The 18894-nt window shown below is 40.3% G+C and overlaps 1 protein-coding gene across 1 annotated transcript in view; it reads right to left on the reverse strand.

Moving 5' to 3' along the window:
* Positions 1-4628: 4628 nt before the first annotated feature.
* The window catches only part of BEND2 (BEN domain containing 2), a 59572-nt gene continuing 45306 nt past the window's right edge, over positions 4629-18894 (reverse strand). Inside the window, exon 19 of the mRNA XM_032331520.1 lies at positions 4629-6376. Coding sequence (XP_032187411.1) covers positions 6243-6376 — 134 coding nt within the window. The 3' untranslated portion in view covers positions 4629-6242. The remainder of the gene's footprint in view (positions 6377-18894) is intronic.

Raw genomic sequence — 18894 nt, forward strand, 5'->3', positions numbered from 1 at the left:
CTAGGTCTTGGGGCAAACTGCTGAACCTTCTAGTAACTGTTTTATTGAAAAGTTCAAGGCTGTGATGCTTTGAGAAGAACACATTATTCCCAAGACTGTACAACCTCCGTCTTATCAAGGGAACACTAGACAAACCCAAATTGAGGTACATGTTGCAAAATGTCTGACCAGTACTCTTCAAAAGTGTCAAGGTCAGGAAGAACAAGGAAAGATGGAGAACTCCCATAGATTGGACATTAAGAGACATGAGAATTAAATGCAATATAGGATCTTGGATTGAACCCTGAGAGAGCTTTCTTTAGTGGAAAACCCGGCAAAATACAAAGAAAGTCTGGAGTTAACAGTATTGAACCACGTTAATTTCTGAATTTTGTTAATTCAGAAATTGCACCGTGATTATGAAAGCTGTTAACATTAGGAGAAGCTGGGTGAAGGGTATACAGGAACTCTCTGTACTATTTTTACAATTCTTCTGTAAGTCCAAAATCCTCCCCAAATAAAATGTTAAAATATAAAACTGTGCTACTTAAATAGTTCCAAATCTTAATTCACCATCTTCATTGGGCCCTGCAAATTATGTAGCCTGTCCTACATGGAAGTCTATGGAGAAGTGGATAAAACCCTTCCCAAGACACAAAATAATGAAGCAGCAGCAAAATAATTCCCCTGAGCTTGAAGGGAACCTGGAAGGAGCAGAGATAGGAGCTTCTCCAATCGCATGGGTCTTCAGGGCAGGAGCTAAAGCCCAGCTGAGACAAATAGATACCCCAGCTGATGATGGCTAAGAAAAATGACAAAAACCTGATTCCGAACCCTCTCCTCAGCTCTGGCAATGTATAAGACCACTAAAACTTAGAATCAACTCTGGATAAAAGGATAAAAACACCCACCCATTGGTATTCTCCCAGACCTATCTCCATGCATGTCCTGGGCTCTTTACTTGCATTCTTGGGAAACCCAAAAGCCTTGAATGATTAAGGTGAAGTTTCTACTCCCAGCGCGGGAAGGGTCAAAATAGAAATTAAGAGTGACGTCACCAAGATGGAGACATACAGGGGGTCCTGATTTCACTCTCCCTCACTAGAATTATCAACTATTCCCGAACAAGACACCACTGAAAGAATCCCGGAACACCGGGCTGAGGCTGAGGTACTCCCTGCATCACAGGTAGCAAGGCAGACGCCTCCGAAGGGTAAGAGCCTGACACAGGGACCATGACCCAGGGACCGCACAGCCCCTCCCCAGCCCAGCACTGCGGGAAGAGGCCTCCTCTGGGCCTCAGGTTCCTGCGATGGGAAAAGAGCCCAGGTGACAAGCAGTGCCCCAGCATTGCAGGTAGCTCCGCGGGGGACCCCTCCCCTGGTCTCCTCCACCGGGTTTGCAGGGGAATCTCAGTGGGACAGAGAAGGGGGAGGGGCTTGCAACAATTCTCGCAGGGGCCTGGCGGGCACAGCTCCCGAAGGCAGTGCCCAAGCCGTGACCTCCACCTCGAGTTTTGCTCACCTGCAAAACCAATGAACTTGGCAGGGTGCACGTCTGCCGCACTCGGGTCGTCATAGGACGAGGCGTTCTGCCTGCCTTAGAGTCTAGTGGGCCCAGGCCCCAGCCAGGGGCACAGTCACAGCCGCACGTGCGGCGTGGAGAGTCTCGGGACGCACTGACCAGCGAGCCTGGTGGGAACAGCTTGAAGCCTGCGCCTGCGCGCCTGAGCTCAGAGGTGGGTAGGCGGGGCTGCTCGCCCGGGCCCTGCGGGGCAGAGCTGGTACCGCAGTTGGCAGGAGGGGTTCCCTGCCCCTCCCAGACCCGGGATGAATTCACAGCCAGGACTGACTGTAGCTGCCCGCTTCTCCCCCACTGGAAAGCCTGTTTGAAACAGTGGGTGCTTCCAGGAGTGGCCCCACCCCGTCACACCAAGGCCTGGGAGCTGAAGCAGAGCCCCACCCATCATGGGTCCCAGGTCCATCTAACCTGAGGGTCTAGTGAGAACACCTGGAGGCTGTGTAATCAAAATAGAAATTTAGTTGTTACAGAAAAATAAAGGAATATTTCTTGCCCAATTATGTTGGTGTGGACATTTGCGCCTGTCACCTGTCCATCTTACAAATTAATTTTACTACTTGAGATTACCAAGTATTCCATCTCAAAGAGGACCAGCAGGATTTTTATCACGGTGAAAAAAAAAGTCATTGCAAGCTTAACGAATTGTGAGTTAAAATAAGTTAGGCTGGGAGGAGGTGGCAGGGGAAATTTTTAAAAAAAGAGAAGTTGCAGTGGAGGAAGCAATGAACTTGAATGTGGTTCGACCACCAGTTGCAGAATGCTGCAGAGACTGTCCTCCACCAGGTGAGGAAAGAGTCTCTAAAAAGTGAAGAACAACTGAATATCTAAGCCTTGCTGGCCAAAATAAAAATCTTACCATATATTTAAAGAAGTATTAAAGTATAAAATGCTATAATGCTTTAGTAACACTTCAATTTTACCCAGGAAGGGTAAAACACTTCCAAAGTTTTCAGTATCCTTATGACTATGCCCACAATAGTAAATTACTGTATTAAGCAAGAAAGCAAACGCGCTAAGTGTGCCACATCTATGGACCTGGATGAAAAATATGTTATCATTAATTTTTTTAAAATCACTGTGCATTGCATTAGGAAAAGTTCTGTAAAATTACTCCATTGGAAAGAACAACCTAACCATCTGTATTAAGAATATCTTAAATGTCTATTCATTGTATTTATTTGAAAACAAGACAAGAAGATAAACTTATTTATCAAAAACAAGCCTTACGGGCACCTGGGCAGCTCAGTGGATTAAGCCTCTGCCTTCAGCTCAGATCATGATCCCAGAGTCCTGGGATCAAGGCCCACATGGGGCTCTCCGCTCTGCAGGGAGTCTGCTTCCCTTCCCCTCTCTCTCTGCCTGCCTCTCTGCCTACTTGTGATCTGCCAAATAAATAAATAAAATCTTTAAAAAAAAAAAAAACAAGCCTTACGAACAGGCATTTTAAATCTTTAACATTGGATTAATGCAGTAATGGAATGAACCTGTGAAATTTTGAAGGCAGAAAAGGTCTAATTTAGTTTAAAATAAAATATGAAGCACCTTTGTGAAATTTATTTTGCTCAGTGTGGTTGTGAAGAAACCATGTGTAAAAAAAATAAAAATAAAAATAAAGAAGTTGTGTATATATTTTTATAATTCAAACCATGGGAATCATTCTAAAACACTTCCTTAAAAAACGGATATTATAAACTGTGCTAGCCAATACAGCAGCCACGATTCACATATGATTATTTAAATTTTTAATTAGCTAAAATGAGGTAAAATTTAAAATTGGGTTCCTCTAATTTTTTAAAGATTGTATTTATTTATTTGACAGAGAGTGAGAGAGCACAAGCAACAGGGGTGGGCAGCAGATTTAGAGAGAGAAGCAGGCTCCCTGCTGAGCAGGGAGTCCAACACGGCTCTCCGTCCCAGGACCCTGGGATTATGACCCAAGCTGAAGGCAAACCCTTAACTGACCGACACACCCAGGCAGACACATAACCAACTGAGCCCTCCAGGCACCCCCCACATGTGGCTCTCAAGCACTTGAGATGCGGTGATTAGAGAAAGTAAATTTAGGTGCACCTGGGTGGTTCAGTCGGTTATAAGAATCTGCCTGGGCAGCTCAGTCAGTTAAGTGTCTGCCTTTGACTTGGTTACTGCTCCCGGGATCCCGAGATGGAGCCCCACCTTGGGCTCCCTGCTCTGCGGAGAGCCTAGTTTTCCCCTCCCCCTCTGCCACTCCCTCCCCTCTGCCTCTGCACTGTACACATGCACATGCTCGCTCGCACTCTCTCTCTCTCGAATAAATAAATAAATAAGATCTTAAAAAAAAAAAGCCCACATGTGGCTAGCAACTACCATGCTGGACAGCATAAATTTATAGAGCATTACCAATATAATGGTACTGGACAGTAGTGGTCTAACAAATTATATAAGCAGCCATCATAATAAAGTGAACCATGTAAATCCTGAAAATTTTTTGTAAATATAAAGTTTTTGCTTTTGTAATTTTGTTTCTAATCCAGGGAATATTTCACATAGCACAAAATACAAATCAAATTTGAAATCTGCATATATAGTTTAAAATTTAATCTTGCCTAGAATGTAATTTTACTTTTCTATATTAGCTGTATTACGAATAGTGTGTAAAATTATTTGTAAAACTGAATGGTGAAGACGAAGACTAGCTTAGATGAATTAATCTAAATAATTGCGGTCAAAACTCTTTTGCAGTCTATGGAAGATTTTTTGGCTTGAATTATTTATTTTTTAAGACCAATGTAGGGTGCCTGGGTGGCTCAGTGGGTTAAGCCTCTGCCTTTGGCTCAGGGTCCTGGGATCAAGCCCCAAATCGGGCTCTCTGCAGGGAACCTGCTTCTCCGTCTCTCTCTGCCTGCCTCTCTGCCTACTTGTGATTTTTCTGTCAAATAAATAAATAAATAAATAAATCTTTAAAAAAAAAAAAAAAGACCACTGTAGGCATAGCCTAAACATAGAAAGATATGTGTAGAAATACTTTAATTTTATTAACATAAAGGCAACTAACAAATTGTTTATTTGGAGAACAGGGTCATAAAAATCATACCTTACATTTTAATCTTCCTAAAATTAGTTATACTATATTTCACTAACATACTCTAAAAACTGAATTTAATTTTCAAAAAATATATCATTTGAAAAATTGTATCTATTCTACAAATGGACCATATAAGGCCATCCTAAACTACTTTATGAGTCACAAAAATAACAATATTTGTCAACTTTCACACAAATTACCTGGACCAACTTATTACTTTTTATTGAATTTCTTCTTTGCCTTATCAAAAGACAACGTTAATTAATGTCCACTAAACAAGAAAATCCATGGGTCATAAGCAAATGTGCATAACTAAAGACTGAACTCTCACAAGGAAAAAAGCTGTTTTTTTGAACAATACCTAAGAATGCAATAAAAGCGAATGTGACTGAGAGTTGTTCCATACTAAAAGTTGAGATGACATTATAACTAACAAACATTTCTCTTTTCTCTGACAAAATGTTTCTTAAACACAAAACAATGAAATTATACAGTATTTTCTATGGCTAAAACATTCAAGAACTTTAAAGTGCTTAAGCTAAACATAAAATTCTACTCATAAGCAAAATGGATTTTTTTTCATTTGCCAATATTCCTGCTAATATCCTTCAAGATCACTTTTTTCTAATTGAATTTCTGATCAATATTTTCATTTAAATATGTAAGATTCAAATTTGTATGCACTTCAACTAGTAGAATCAATCAGAAAAACAAAGTAAATATATTAAACCTTTACCCAGACATTTCAGAAACCATAACACCAAAAACATCAGTGTCTGAACCTGGTCAGATTCTTTTTATTCATAGTGATATATTCTTAAATTTGAACTACTTCAACAGAAATAAAAAGCCTCCTGACATGATTTTCTGTGATGACTCTTAGAAAACTGTTGTGATAAAATATTATCAGGAGATAAATAAAAGGATGCTGTTCTTACCAGAAGCAAATCAAAAAACCATAGGTCTCATGCCTGGAAAGTTTGGGTCAAACAAAAGTATGTCAATCCTACGAATGCCCTGCTCGTGGATATACAAGAAAGCCAACATGCGTGTTTTGGTTATGTGTAAACCGTGCCTCCCTTCTCAATCAGTGGAGCTGAGACCTCAGATCTGCAGTGATGGTCCACGTGACAAATACGCCACTCCCGGCGTCATGGTTTGCCTATCCAACCAACTATGTCTACCTCACTACCTATGCATGTGTCCCTGATGCTCAGATCACACCTATCGCTAAGAGCTAAACATGCTATTCTCATTCTACCTTGAAACAGCAATGAAAATGACCTTTAGGAGTATACTACCATTCCCTTAATCAGAGGTTCTTATCGGAGTACTGCCCATCACTTCGTTCACAAGATGAAACATTATACATCTTCCAAATGCAATTCTGTCTGCTATGTGGGCAGAGAAAGAACATCAGATATTTCTTCAGTTGTGAATGCAGAACCACACTCCCGCTACAACAAGCTAATTTTGGAATGACAACTTGAGAAACTTACAGGATGATACAACAGTGTTAAAAAAAAAAAAAAAAAAGAATGTAGGGTGGCTGGCATTCAAGTAGTTGAGTCAGTATCTCTTGGCTCTGACTCTGCTGGAGGAGTTGTTGCGGAAGCCACTACACTTTGGATGTGGACTTCTTGAGGTCATAGCGAAGACTACGGATGGAGCTATTGATAGCTGTCACACACAACTTCCAGTCATATCCGGTTTCCGAGAGACTGCAAGTCGGGTAGATGTCTTGAAGAAATTCTGGTGGTAAAACCCGAAAACATAAGTTACTTAGAAAGCACTTCTCAGACAAATGAATTTATTCAACCTCTGTTCTATTGTGGTGACTACGGAACGGTCATTAAAACTTTAATTAAAACTCATGGAGTATAACTATTATTAAATGAGCTGAACAAATCTTTTCATCTAAAAGAATTATAGGAAAAAGCACCATTCTTAAATCACAGTAAAATAACAATATCCCATGACCTCGCCACATAACCAGAATGGAAGTCCTCTCCGGCCTTCGGTACCCGACGTAAACTTTTCCCATTCTTGAATTTATCAAACGTGCGTGTTATTCATTGTATCAAGACCTGCTAAGACTTTGTAACACACAAGAGGCTGCAATGTCTTTTATACTCTGAGAGGCAAGAAGCTGTAACTGCTAAATATTTTGGTACTGCTTGATTTCTCTCCCACGAGAAAGAAGGAGTCTCCCCATCTTGCAGCTGGAGGAAAATGTCTGTAAGGGAAGGCTGCAGAGCAACGTGGCTCAACGCTTAGAGAAAGTGGGTGGACAGACAAAGGGAAAGGTAGAGAAGAGAAATGTTTTTAACCAGAGGAGCAGAACTGTCCTCAGATATTTTTTTAGGTGACTTCCAAAGTGCCTTTGAGGCCTTAGGATAGGATCTGTTGAGCACTACAGGCCGGCATTAGCTGGTTACATTAATTTCACTTGTTTTTCTTTTTTTAATATAATTTTTTATTAACATATAATCTATTATTAGCCCCAGGGGTACAGGTCTGTGGATCGCCAGGTTTATACACTTCACAGCACTCAACATAGCACATACCCTCTCCAATGTCCATTTCCACACCCCCCTCTCCCTACCCCCCTTCCCCCAGCAACCCTCAGTTTGTTTTGTGAGATTAAGAGGCTCTTATGGTTTGTCTCCCTCCCGATCCCATCTTGTTTCATTTATTCTTTTCCTACCCCCAAACCCCCTAAGTTGCCTCTCAACTTCCTCATATCAGGGATCACTTGTTTTTCAGTAAGATTAAAAAGTTGGGAAATCAGGAGAATGTCATGAACACAGCATAGGTCCAAAATTTTTAGCAAGGCAGGTGACAGTTAAAAAGCTTTTATACTCGGGACGCCTGGGTGGCTCAGTTGGTTAAGCAGCAGCCTTCAGCCCAGGTCATGATCCCAGCGTCCTGGGATCGAGTCCCACATCGGGCTCCTTGCTTGGCAGGGAGCCTGCTTCTCCCTCTGCCTCTACCTGCCACTCTGTCTGCCTGTGCTCAATCTCGCTCCTCTCTCTCTCTGATAAATAAATAAAAAATCTTAAAAAAATAAAAAATAAATAAAAAATAAAAAGCTTTTATACTCAAAGGACTACTTACTACATCATGGGGTAGCCTAGGAGGATTTCAGTGGTATGTCCCTGGATTCAGTATCAGGGAGTGGTTTTTTATGTTGCCAGACATCTTTTTTAATTTTTTTTATTTTTATTTTATTATTTTGCTGCCAGACATTGTTATTAACAATAACTAAGAGACTGTAAGAGAAATACAAGCACCCACAAATCTCCTAAAGTGGTTAGTGTTTCCCCAAAAGTGTTCTTTGAAATACTATTCACGAAGAAGTTTCCCGGGGAAAAGATCCTGGTTGTGCAAATGAGCAATGCTACACTCCAGAGGTGGTTCCCTCTGAAAAATCCCGCAGTAAAGAGACCCGCTGATTCAAAGGTGACAGAATCAGATGCGTGAGTTGGGCATATAAATGAGGAAGGTGGCAATGCAGAAAACAACCGAAGGTCAGGACTATGGAGATCTGGGTGGGCTTCAGAGCTAAATGCATTCAAAACGTGTTTCAAAACAGAGTCAGGTGAAATAGATCTATAGGGTAAGGCCCTATAGGGGTGCCCAATCAAGAGCTTCCCTAGCCATTTGACTATAAAAAGCACCTTATTCATGAAGCGCCCATTACCATTCAGGTGTTCTTAAGAAATATTGTTTGGGGGATGCTTGGGTGGTTTAGTCAATGAGTGTCTGCCTTTGGCTCTGGTCATGATCCCAAGGTCCTGGGATCGAGCCCCGCATCAGGCTTCTTGCTCTGTGGGGAACCTGTTTCTCCCTCTGCCTGTTCCCCTTGCTTATGCTCGCCTGCTCTCTCTCTCTGACAAATAAATAAATAAAATCTTAAAAAAAAAAAAAAAAAGAAACATAGTTTGGGGAATGCTGCTCTACACTAACAGGATAAAATGCAAGGGAATAAACATAAAATCCTACACTTATATAAAAAAAAATACTAACAGTATAAACAGGAATAGCCCAAACACTAACAACATCAGTACTAGATAAACATCAGTATGTAGAAAAAAAAGATCTAGGGGTCTTAGGTGACCGTAAAATTAAAAATGGCAAGTGCCATTTTAGTCTGCATTAACACTGACATTGGTCTTGGCAATGATTTTTTTTTTAAGCTGACACCAAAAACAGAAACAACAAAAGCAAAAATAAACCAATGAGACTACATTAAACTAAAAAGCTTCTGTACAGCAAAGGAAGCCATCAACAAAATGAAAAGGCAATCCACTGAATGGGAGAAAATATCTGCAAATCATGTATCTGATGAGGGGTTAATATCCAAAATATAAAAATAACTCAGACAACTCAACAGCAAAAAAAAATCAACCACATGACTTAAAATATGGGCAAAAGATCTGAGTAGATGTTTTCCCTAGGAAGACAGAGAGATGGCCAACAGGTATTTGAAAAGATGCTAAACATCATTAACCATCAGGGAAATGCAAATCCCAACCACAATGAGAGATCACCTCACCCCTGTCAGAATGGCTATTATCAAAAAAACTAAGTGTGGGAGAAGATGTGGAGAAAAGGGAACCCTCGTGCACTGTTGCTGGGAATGTAAACTGGTGTGATCACTACAAAAAAAATAATAATAATGGAAGTTCCTCAACAAATTAAAAATACAACTACCATACAATCCAGCAAGTCCGCCTCTGAGTATTTATCCAAAGAAAACAAAAATACTAACTCTAAAAGATATAAGCACCCACCCTGTTCACTGTAACATTATCTAGTGCTTGCCCCGGCAGCACATACACTGTAGCATTATCTACATAGCCAAGATATGGAAACAACCTAAGTGTCCAAGTATCCACGATGGATGAATGAATAAAGAAACTGCGGTGTATACACGTACACAAATACACACATACACACACACTGGAATATTATCTGGCCATAAAAAATAATGGAATCTTGCCCCTTGGGACAACATGGATGGACCCTGAGGACATTACACGAAGTGAAAATAAGCCAGGCAGAGAAGGACAGATACCCTATGATTTCACTTACGTGTGGAATCTAAAACAACAACAAGATACAGAGAACAGACAGGTAGTTGCCAGAGGCAGGAGGTAGGGAGAGGAAGAAATGGGTGAAGGGGGTTCAAAAGGTAAAAAAAAAAATAATAATAATAAAATGAATACATGTTACAACACATATACACATAGAAAGGAAGGAAGAAGAAAGGGAGAGAGAGAGGGAAGGAAAAAGGAAGGAAGAGGAGAAAGAATGACTTGGCAGGAACAATTTGCAGAGACAGCATGTTTACCAAAAAAATAAAATTTAAAAATTAAAATTAAAATGGCAAGTGTCATTTTAGACTGCATTAACAGCCTAATAAATAACAGTATTATTGTATTCTGGGTTAACTTGAGAACATCTGAAGTTAGTCACTGAATCAGATCATGAAAGATTAGGCAAATATTTCTATGAGGAGTTCCTGAAGGAAATGGAGATATTTACCTGTAAAAGTATAAGACATAGTGGGGAAAAGTTGTGAATAACACTTATATTCTCAAATTCTCATGCTTCCATGTAGAGGAATCTCCAAGTTGGGAAGTTTGGGAAAACTGGGCACGTATGAGCTGATATTTTTATCTCCTCCTTCCAGATTCTAGTGGTTCTCTCTCGCTTGGTTCCAAACTTGAAAGTGGGGAGAGAGGGTGTATTTACTCTCTCTCAATGCTCCAGCAGGATGTAATAGCTCTCTCTACATACTTGAAGGCCTATCATGTGAAAAGTAATTGGACCTACCCTAGTTAGCTCTGGAAGGGATAAGTAGAACAGATGTGTATTACACGCAGGGAAGTAAATTTTAAGTCACTTGGAGGAAAAACCTTCTCATGAATTAGAGCTCCTTTAAAATGTCTTGGGTTGGGACGCCTGGGTGGCTCAGTGGGTTAAGCGGCTGCCTTCGGCTCAGGTCATGATCCCAGCGTCCTGGGATCGAGTCCCACATTGGGCTCCTTGCTCGGCAGGGAGCCTGCTTCTCCCTCTGCCTCTAGCCTGCCACTCTGTCTGCTTGTGCTTGCGCTCTGTATCTCTCTCTCTCTCTCTAACAAATAAATTTAAAAAAATCTTTAAAAAAAAAACAATGTCTTGGGTTGCTGGAGGCAGGAGAATATGGTGATGGAGCAGGAGGACCCAAGACTTCTGTCACCCCATGAACACAACTAGAAAGCTGTCAAATCATCCTAAATACCCCAGAAATCAACCTGAAGTCTGACGGAACAAACCCCACAACTGATGGAAGAAAAGAGGCCACACGGAAGAAGGTAGGAAGTGTGGGGATATGTTTAGGGGAGAAATGGGTGGCAGGTGCTATGGGGTGGGGGAGCCATGCAGAGGAGAGAGAGAAAGAGAAAGGGAGAATGAGAAAGAGAGAGTAGCATACAGGGAATGATACACAAGAAGAACAAGACTGGCTGAATTTCCTGAGTTCTTGCAATTGACAACAGCGATTAAAGCTTGGAGTTTCAAAGGTTAGTAGGCTTGACTGGGATAGAGCCCAGAGGGCACCGCCCTGCTCCTGCCAAGAAGGCAGGCAAACTCCCCACAGGGTGTGGAAACAGTGATTTGAAGAATGCCTGGGGCACACAGGGAGAAGATGACTCTCTCTTCTTGGAGCATTGTCCCTGAGAGGCAGCGAAGATGGCTCTCTGGGGACAAAGGAGCTGGCTGGGGCTCCATTTCCCTCCCCCAGCCCTCAGCAGAAGAATCACAGAGCCACCTGTGGGAAGCAGCAGAGGGAGGATGCTGCTTGCCTAACTTGCTTACACCAAGCCTCACCCCACCCCATTCTGGCAGGACTGCCCTTCTCGGTCAAGCTTGCCTCTGTCCCAGCCTGCTGGGCCCCTTCCAAGAAGACCAGAAGAAGTCCCTGCCCACACCACGTCTCCAGACCAGAGAGTTCTGTGGGCCTTCAGTTCTAGTGGAAGTAGCGTCAGGTCTCATTTCACAAGCAGATCATAGCACACCTACTTAAAACTCACCACATTCTGGCCAAAAATCAAACTCCGCACCGCAAGCAAGGAGAGCTTCTGCAGATGGACAAAGCAGCCAAAACACAACAGCAGAGTGCCTGGAGCTCCCAGCAGAGATACTCCCTGAATTGCCAGGCCCTGGGCGCAACATGACCTCTTCTTCATAAAGCCGTACTCTCAGAAGCAGGAAACATAACTGGCTTTTCTAACACAGAGAAGAAGACAGAGACCGACAAAATGCCAAGGCGAAGGAATTCATCCCAAATGAAAAAGCAAGATAAGGCCACGGCCAGACATCTAAGTGAGAGAGATCTAAATAACACACCTGATGGAGAATTTAAAGCAACAATCATAAGGCTACTCACTGGGCTAGAGGAAAGAATGGACGGCATCAGGGAGACCCTTACCACAGAGATAAAAGAGTTAAAAAAAGAACCAGTCAGAAATGAAGAATGCAGTAAACGAAATTGGAAACAGGCTTGATGCACTGAACTGTAGGCTGGAAGAAGTGACAAAGACAAGAAAGGATCAGAGAAAATCTCCAGAAACAATAACAAAACGAGTAATACAATAGCACTGAATACATATCTATCAGTAATCACTCTGAATGTAAATGGACTAAATGCTCCAATCCAAAGACATAGGGCATCAGAATGGATAAATAAATGAGCCCCATGCATATGCTGCCTGCAAGACACTCATTTAGACCTAAAGACACCTGCAGATTGCAAGTGAGGAGATGGGAGAAACATGTATCACCCAAATGGACATTAAAAAAAACCAGAGTAGCAATAGTACATCAGACAAACTAGATTTTTAAACCAAAGACTAATAAGAGATGAGGAAGGGCACTATATCACAACAAAGGGCAGAATCCAACAACTGTAAATACTTATGCAGCCAACATGGGAGCACCAAAATATATAAAACAATAACAAACATAAAGGAACTCATTGATAATAATACAATAATAATAGGGGACTTTAACATCCCACTTATATCAATGGGACAGATCACTGAAGCAGAAAATCAACAAGGAAACAATGGCTTTGAGTGACACACTAGACCAGATAGACATAACAGATCTATTCAGAACATCCCATCCTAAAGCAGCAGAACACACATTCTTTTCAAGTGCGCATGGGACATTCTCCAGAATGGATCACATATTAGATCACAAATTAGGCCTTAACAAACACAAAAAGACTGAGAGCATACTATGCGCATTTTCTAACCACCATGCTATGAAACTAGAAGTTGACCACAAGAAAAATCTATAAAGACCATAAATACATGGAGGATAAAAAAAACTTGCTTCTAAATAATGAATGGGTCAACCAGGAACTCAAAGAAGAAATTAAAAAATACATGGAAACAAATGAAAATGAAAACACAATTGTCCAAAACTTCTGGAATGCAGCAAAAGCAGTTTTAAGAGGTAAGTTTACAGCAAGACAGGCCTACCTCAAGAAGCAAGGAAAGTCTCCAATATGCAACTAATCTTACACCTAAAGGAAATAGAAAAAGAACAAACAAAGCCTAAAGCCAACATAAGGAAGGAAATAAATATTAGAGCATAAATAAATGATATAGAAACTTTAAAAAAAGAACAGATGAATGAAGTCAGGAGCTGATTTTTTGAAAAAAGTAATAAAATTGATAAACCTCTAGCCAGACTTAACAAAATGGAAAGAGAAATGACCCAAATAAAATCACAAATAAGAGACAAGAAATAACAACGAACATCACAGAAATATAAACTATCATAAAAGAATATTTTAAAAAAAAATATTCCAAACAATTAGGCAACCTGGAAGAAATGGATAAATTCCTAGAAACATATAAACTACCAAAACCAAAACAAGGAGAAATAGAAAACTTAAACATCCTGATAACCAGCAAAAAGAAAAAAATAATAATCAGTAATTTAAAAATCTCCCAATAAATAAAAATCCAGGACCAGATGACATCACAGGTCAAGGCTACCACATATTTAAAGAGTTAATACCTATTCTTCTCCAACTATTCCAAAAAATAGAAAAGGAAGGGAAACTTCCAAATTCTATGAGACCAACATTACCTGATACCAAAAGCAGATAAAGACTCCACTAAAAAAGAGAACTACAGGCCAATATTCCCAATGAACCTGGATGCAAAAATTCTCAATAAAGTACGAGCAAACCAAATCCAACAGGACATTAAAAGACTCATTCACCTCAATCAAGTGAGATTTATTCCTGGGTCGCAAGGGTGGTTCAATATTCCCAAATCAATCAACATGATATGCCATATTAATAAAAGAAAGAATAAGAACCATATGACCATTTCAAAAGATGCAGAAAAAGCTTTCGACAGATAAGTTGTTTTTTTTTTTTTTAGTAATCTCTATACCCAATGTGGGCCTTGAACTCACAACCCCAAGATTAAAAGTTGCATGCTCTTCCAACTGAAGTCAGCCAGGCGCCCCTCACCATTATTTAACACAGTACTGGAAGTCCGAGCCACAACAATTGGACAATAAAAAGAAATAAAAGGCATCCAAATCAGCAAGGAGGAAGTAAAACCTTCACTATTTCCAGATGACATGATACTCTATATAGTATCATGACATGATACTCTATATATCTTTAGATACTCAAAAGATTCTAGCAAAAAATTTCTAGAACTGATACACGAATCCAGTCAAGTTGCAGAATACAAAATCAACGTGCAGAAATCTGTTGTATTGCTATACACCAATAATGAAACAGCAGAAAGGGAAGTCAATTCCACTTACAACTGCACCAAAAACTCTAAGATACCTGGGAATAAACCTAATCAAAGAGGTGAAAGACTTGTACTCTGAAAATTATAAAACACTGATGAAAGAAACTGAAGATGACACAAACACATGGAAGGATATTCCATACTCTTGGATCAGAAGAACAAATATTGTTAAAATGTCTATACCACCCAAAGCAATCTACGCATTTAATGTAATCCCTATCAAAATACCAACAGCATTGGGGCACCTGGGTGGCTCAGTGGGTTAAGTCCTCTGCCTTCAGCTCAGATCATGATCTCGGGGACCTGGGATTGAGCCCTCTACTCAGCAGTGAGCCTGCTTCCTTCTCCCCTCTCTCTCTCTGCCTGCTTCTCTGCCTACTTGTGATCTCTCTCTGTCAAATAAATAAATAAAAATCTCTTTAAAAAATAGCATTTTTCACAGAGCTAGAACAAACAATCCTAAAATTAGTAGGGGACCACAAAAGGACTCCAAATAGCCAAAATAAACTTGAAAAAGAAAAGCAAACCTGAAAGCATCACAATTCTGTACTTCAAGTTATATTATAAAGCTCTAGTGATCCAAACAGTATGTTACTGGCACAAAAATAGACATATAGCTCTATAGAACAGAATAGAAAACCCAGAAATAAGCCCACAATTATATGGTTAAATCATCTTCACCAAAGGAGGAAAGAATATGCAATGGTAAAAAGGAAGTCTCTTCAACAAATGGTGTTGGGAAAGCTGGACAAACTACATGCAAAAGAATGAAACTGGGCCACTTTCTTACACCACACACAAAAATAAATTCAAAATAGAAGAAAGACCTAAATGTGAGACATGAAACCATAAAAATCCTAAAGGAGAACACAGGCAGTAACCTTTTCAACATCAGCCATAGTAATATTTTTCTAGACATGTCTCCTGAGGGAAGGGAAACACAAGTAAAAATAAACTATTGGGACTTCATTAAGATAAAAAGCTTCTGCACAGCAGAGGAAACAATTAAACTAAACTAAAAGGCAACCTATGGAATGGGAGAAGATATTTGCAAATGACATATCCGATAAAGGGTTAGAATCCAAAATATATAAAGAACTTATAAAACTCAACACCCAAAAAATTGAATAATCCAATTAAAAAATGAACCAAAGACATGAGTAGCCATTTCTGCACAGAAGACAGCCAGATGGCCAACAGACACATGAAAAGATACCCAATGCCACTCATCATCAGGGAAATGCGAATCAAAACTACAATGAGGTGTCACTTCACACCTATCAGAAAGGCTAAAATCAACAACACAAGAAATAACAGGTGCTGGTGAGGATGCAGAGAAAGAGGAACCCTCCTCCACCACTGGTGGGCATGCAAATTCGTTCAGCCACCCTGGAAGACAACATGGAGTTTCCTCAAAAATTTTTGAAATAAGTCAAGCAGAGAGAGTCAATTATCATATGGTTTCACTTATTTGTGGAGCATAACAAATAACACAGAGGACATGGGGAGATGGAAAGAAGGGAGTTGAGGTAAATTGGAAGGGGAGGTGTACCATGAGAGACTATGGACTCTGAAAAACAACCTGAAGGTCTTGAAGGGGCGGGGGGGTGGGAGGTTGGGTGAGCCTGGTGGTGGGTATTAGGGAGGGCACTGATTGCATGGAGCACTGGGTGTGGTGCATAAACAATGAATACTGTTACACTGAAAAGAAACTAAATTTTAAAAAAAGTTAAAAATAGAACTACGCTATGATCCAGCAACTGTTGTACTGAATATTTTCCCGAAGAATATAAAAAGACTAATTCAAAGGGATACATGCCCCCTGTTGTTCACAGCAGCATTATCTACAACAGCCAAATTATGAAACCAGCACACATGTCCATCAACTGATGAACTGGTAAAGAAGAGGTGATATATATATGTACATTGGAACATTACTCAGCTATAAAAAGAATAAAACGTAGGGCACCTGGGTGGCTCAGAGGGTTGAGCCACTGCATTTGGTTCGGGTCATGATCTCAGGGTCTTGGGATCAAGCCCCACATTGGGCTCTCTGCTCAGCAGGGAGCCTGCTTCCTCTTCTCTCTCTGCCTGTTTCTCTGCTTACATATATGATCTCGCTCTCTCTCAGTGTCAAATAAATAAATAAAATCTTCGAAAAAAAAAAAGAAGAAGAAGAAGAAAACCTTGCAATTTGCAAGGCCATGAAAAGACTTAGGAAGTATTATGCTAAGCAAAATAAGTCAGTCCAAGAAAGACGAATTCTACTCATATGTGGAATGTAATAAACAAACAAACAAAAAATGAACAGATGGAAAGAGAGAGAGAGGCAAACGAAGAAACAGACTATTTTTTAAAAAAATATTTTATTTATTTATTTGACAGACAGAGATCACAAGTAGGCAGAGAGGCAGACAGAGAGAGAGGAGGAATCAGGCTCTCTGCTGAGCAGAGAGAATGTGGGGTTCGATCCCAGGACCCCGGGATAATATGAGCCGAAGGTAGAGGCTTTAACCCACTGAGCCACCCAGGTGCCCAAGAAACAAACTCTTAACTATAGAGCACAGAGATGATTACCAGAGGGGAGGTGGGTGGGTAGGGGTTGGGTGAGACAGGTGATGGGGATCAAGGAGGGCACGCGTCCTGATGACCGCCAGGTGATGTACGGAAGTGTCAAATCACTACATTGTACACCTGAAACTAATATTACACTCTATTTTAACTAACCACGATTTAAATAAAAACTTAAAATAAATAAATACAAACAAAATTTTTAAAAATGTACTGGATTGCCATCAGTAGAAGTGTTTGAGCGGAGGGGAGGCAACTATGTCAAAGCTGAGATCAAATTCCTGCTCTGGGGGAAAGGTTGTCTTGGAGGATGTGTAACGTACTTCCTATTGCTAAGACTTTACGGTTCTGTGATATGCAGAAATGGGTGGAGAGCATAGGAGTAAGGTTGTGCACTGACTGCAAATCTGCCACCCACGAACTGTCTCCATGTAAAGCACTCTCTAAAGACCCCTGAAGCAATACTGAACTCTCATCAGAGAGCATCAAACAACAGTTTCTTCGTAAAATCAATACCTTTGGCTAGCAGATATATTTACTTTTGATTATTAGTTTCCAGAAGAGTGCCCCCAAATAATAAAATCTTAGAATAAAAAATTATATCAGAATAGAAGAATCAACTACTTTACTTAGTCAGTGGGATACCAATCAGCAGTTAAAATCCATGAGCAAGATCTCAAAAACATAATGTGGAGTGATAAAAATTTGCTAAAGGGGGCACCTGGGTGGCTCAGTGGGTTAAAGCCTCTGCCTTCAGCTTAGGTCATGATCCCAGGGTCCTGGGATCGAGCCCCGCATCGGGCTCTCTGCTCAGCAGGGAACCTGCTTCCCTTTCTCTCTCTGCCTGCCTCTCTGCCTACTTGTGATCTCTGTCTGTCAAATAAATAAATAAAATCTATAAAAAAAAATTTGTCAAAAGGATACATACTATATATCCCCATTTATGTACACTAAAACAACCATAGAATGACATTATATATTATTTATAGATCTATCAATATAGGTAGCAAAAGCATAAAATACGTATGTGAATGATTCATCTAACTCTAAGATTATGGTTACTTTTGGGGAGAAAGACAAGGGAAACAGTTGGTGAGATGAGTTTTAATTATATCAGTAATGCCTTATTATTTAAAAAAATAACCTGTAGCACAAAAAGCAAAGCATCTACATCTGTACTGGGCTGCCAGGTCCTTATTATACTACTATATCATTTTCTGTACATTTTTGTGTGTTTTAAATTATACTGAATCAATAGTTCTAAAGAAATTGCACTGGAGACTATAAGGTCCAGTCCTTCTACGAGTGCAGAAATCTCTGGTCACTCGGCCTTTGTTCCGACTCTTCATTCTCCAAGTTCATTTTATCCCTATATTAAAGTAAAATATGCTTTCTGGTCAGATTCCCCTCCTTGGGCCTGGCTCTGCCCACAACCCTAGGACAATGATGATGATTCTCTTGCATTCTCTCTGCTGAAACAATTCACATGGCTGCCCTTCCATACAGGAATAGAACTTGGAGTCTTACAGCAAATTTGTTAAAATATGCCCCATGTGGATAGTATGTCAAACTCATACTGAATATTTTTTACTACAAAAGACATCTTCTCAGCTTGTAATATAATTCAATAAGGGATAAAACAAAATGAAATGCGTAGAATAATATCTTTAGTCCACTTTTGAGGAACTAATATATTCCAGATATTTAAAGAACTATAAAAGTCACCTCTTTTCCCTCACTTAAAAAAATGTTTTTAGAAAAAAACATGTTTTTAGGGCACCTGGGTGGCTCAGTGGGTTAAAGCCTCTGTCTTCGGCTCAGGTCATGGTCCCAGGGTCCTGGGATCGAGCCCCACATCAGGCT

Source organism: Mustela erminea, chromosome X, assembly GCF_009829155.1.
Source record: "Mustela erminea isolate mMusErm1 chromosome X, mMusErm1.Pri, whole genome shotgun sequence".
Taxonomy (NCBI): Eukaryota; Metazoa; Chordata; class Mammalia; order Carnivora; family Mustelidae; genus Mustela; species Mustela erminea.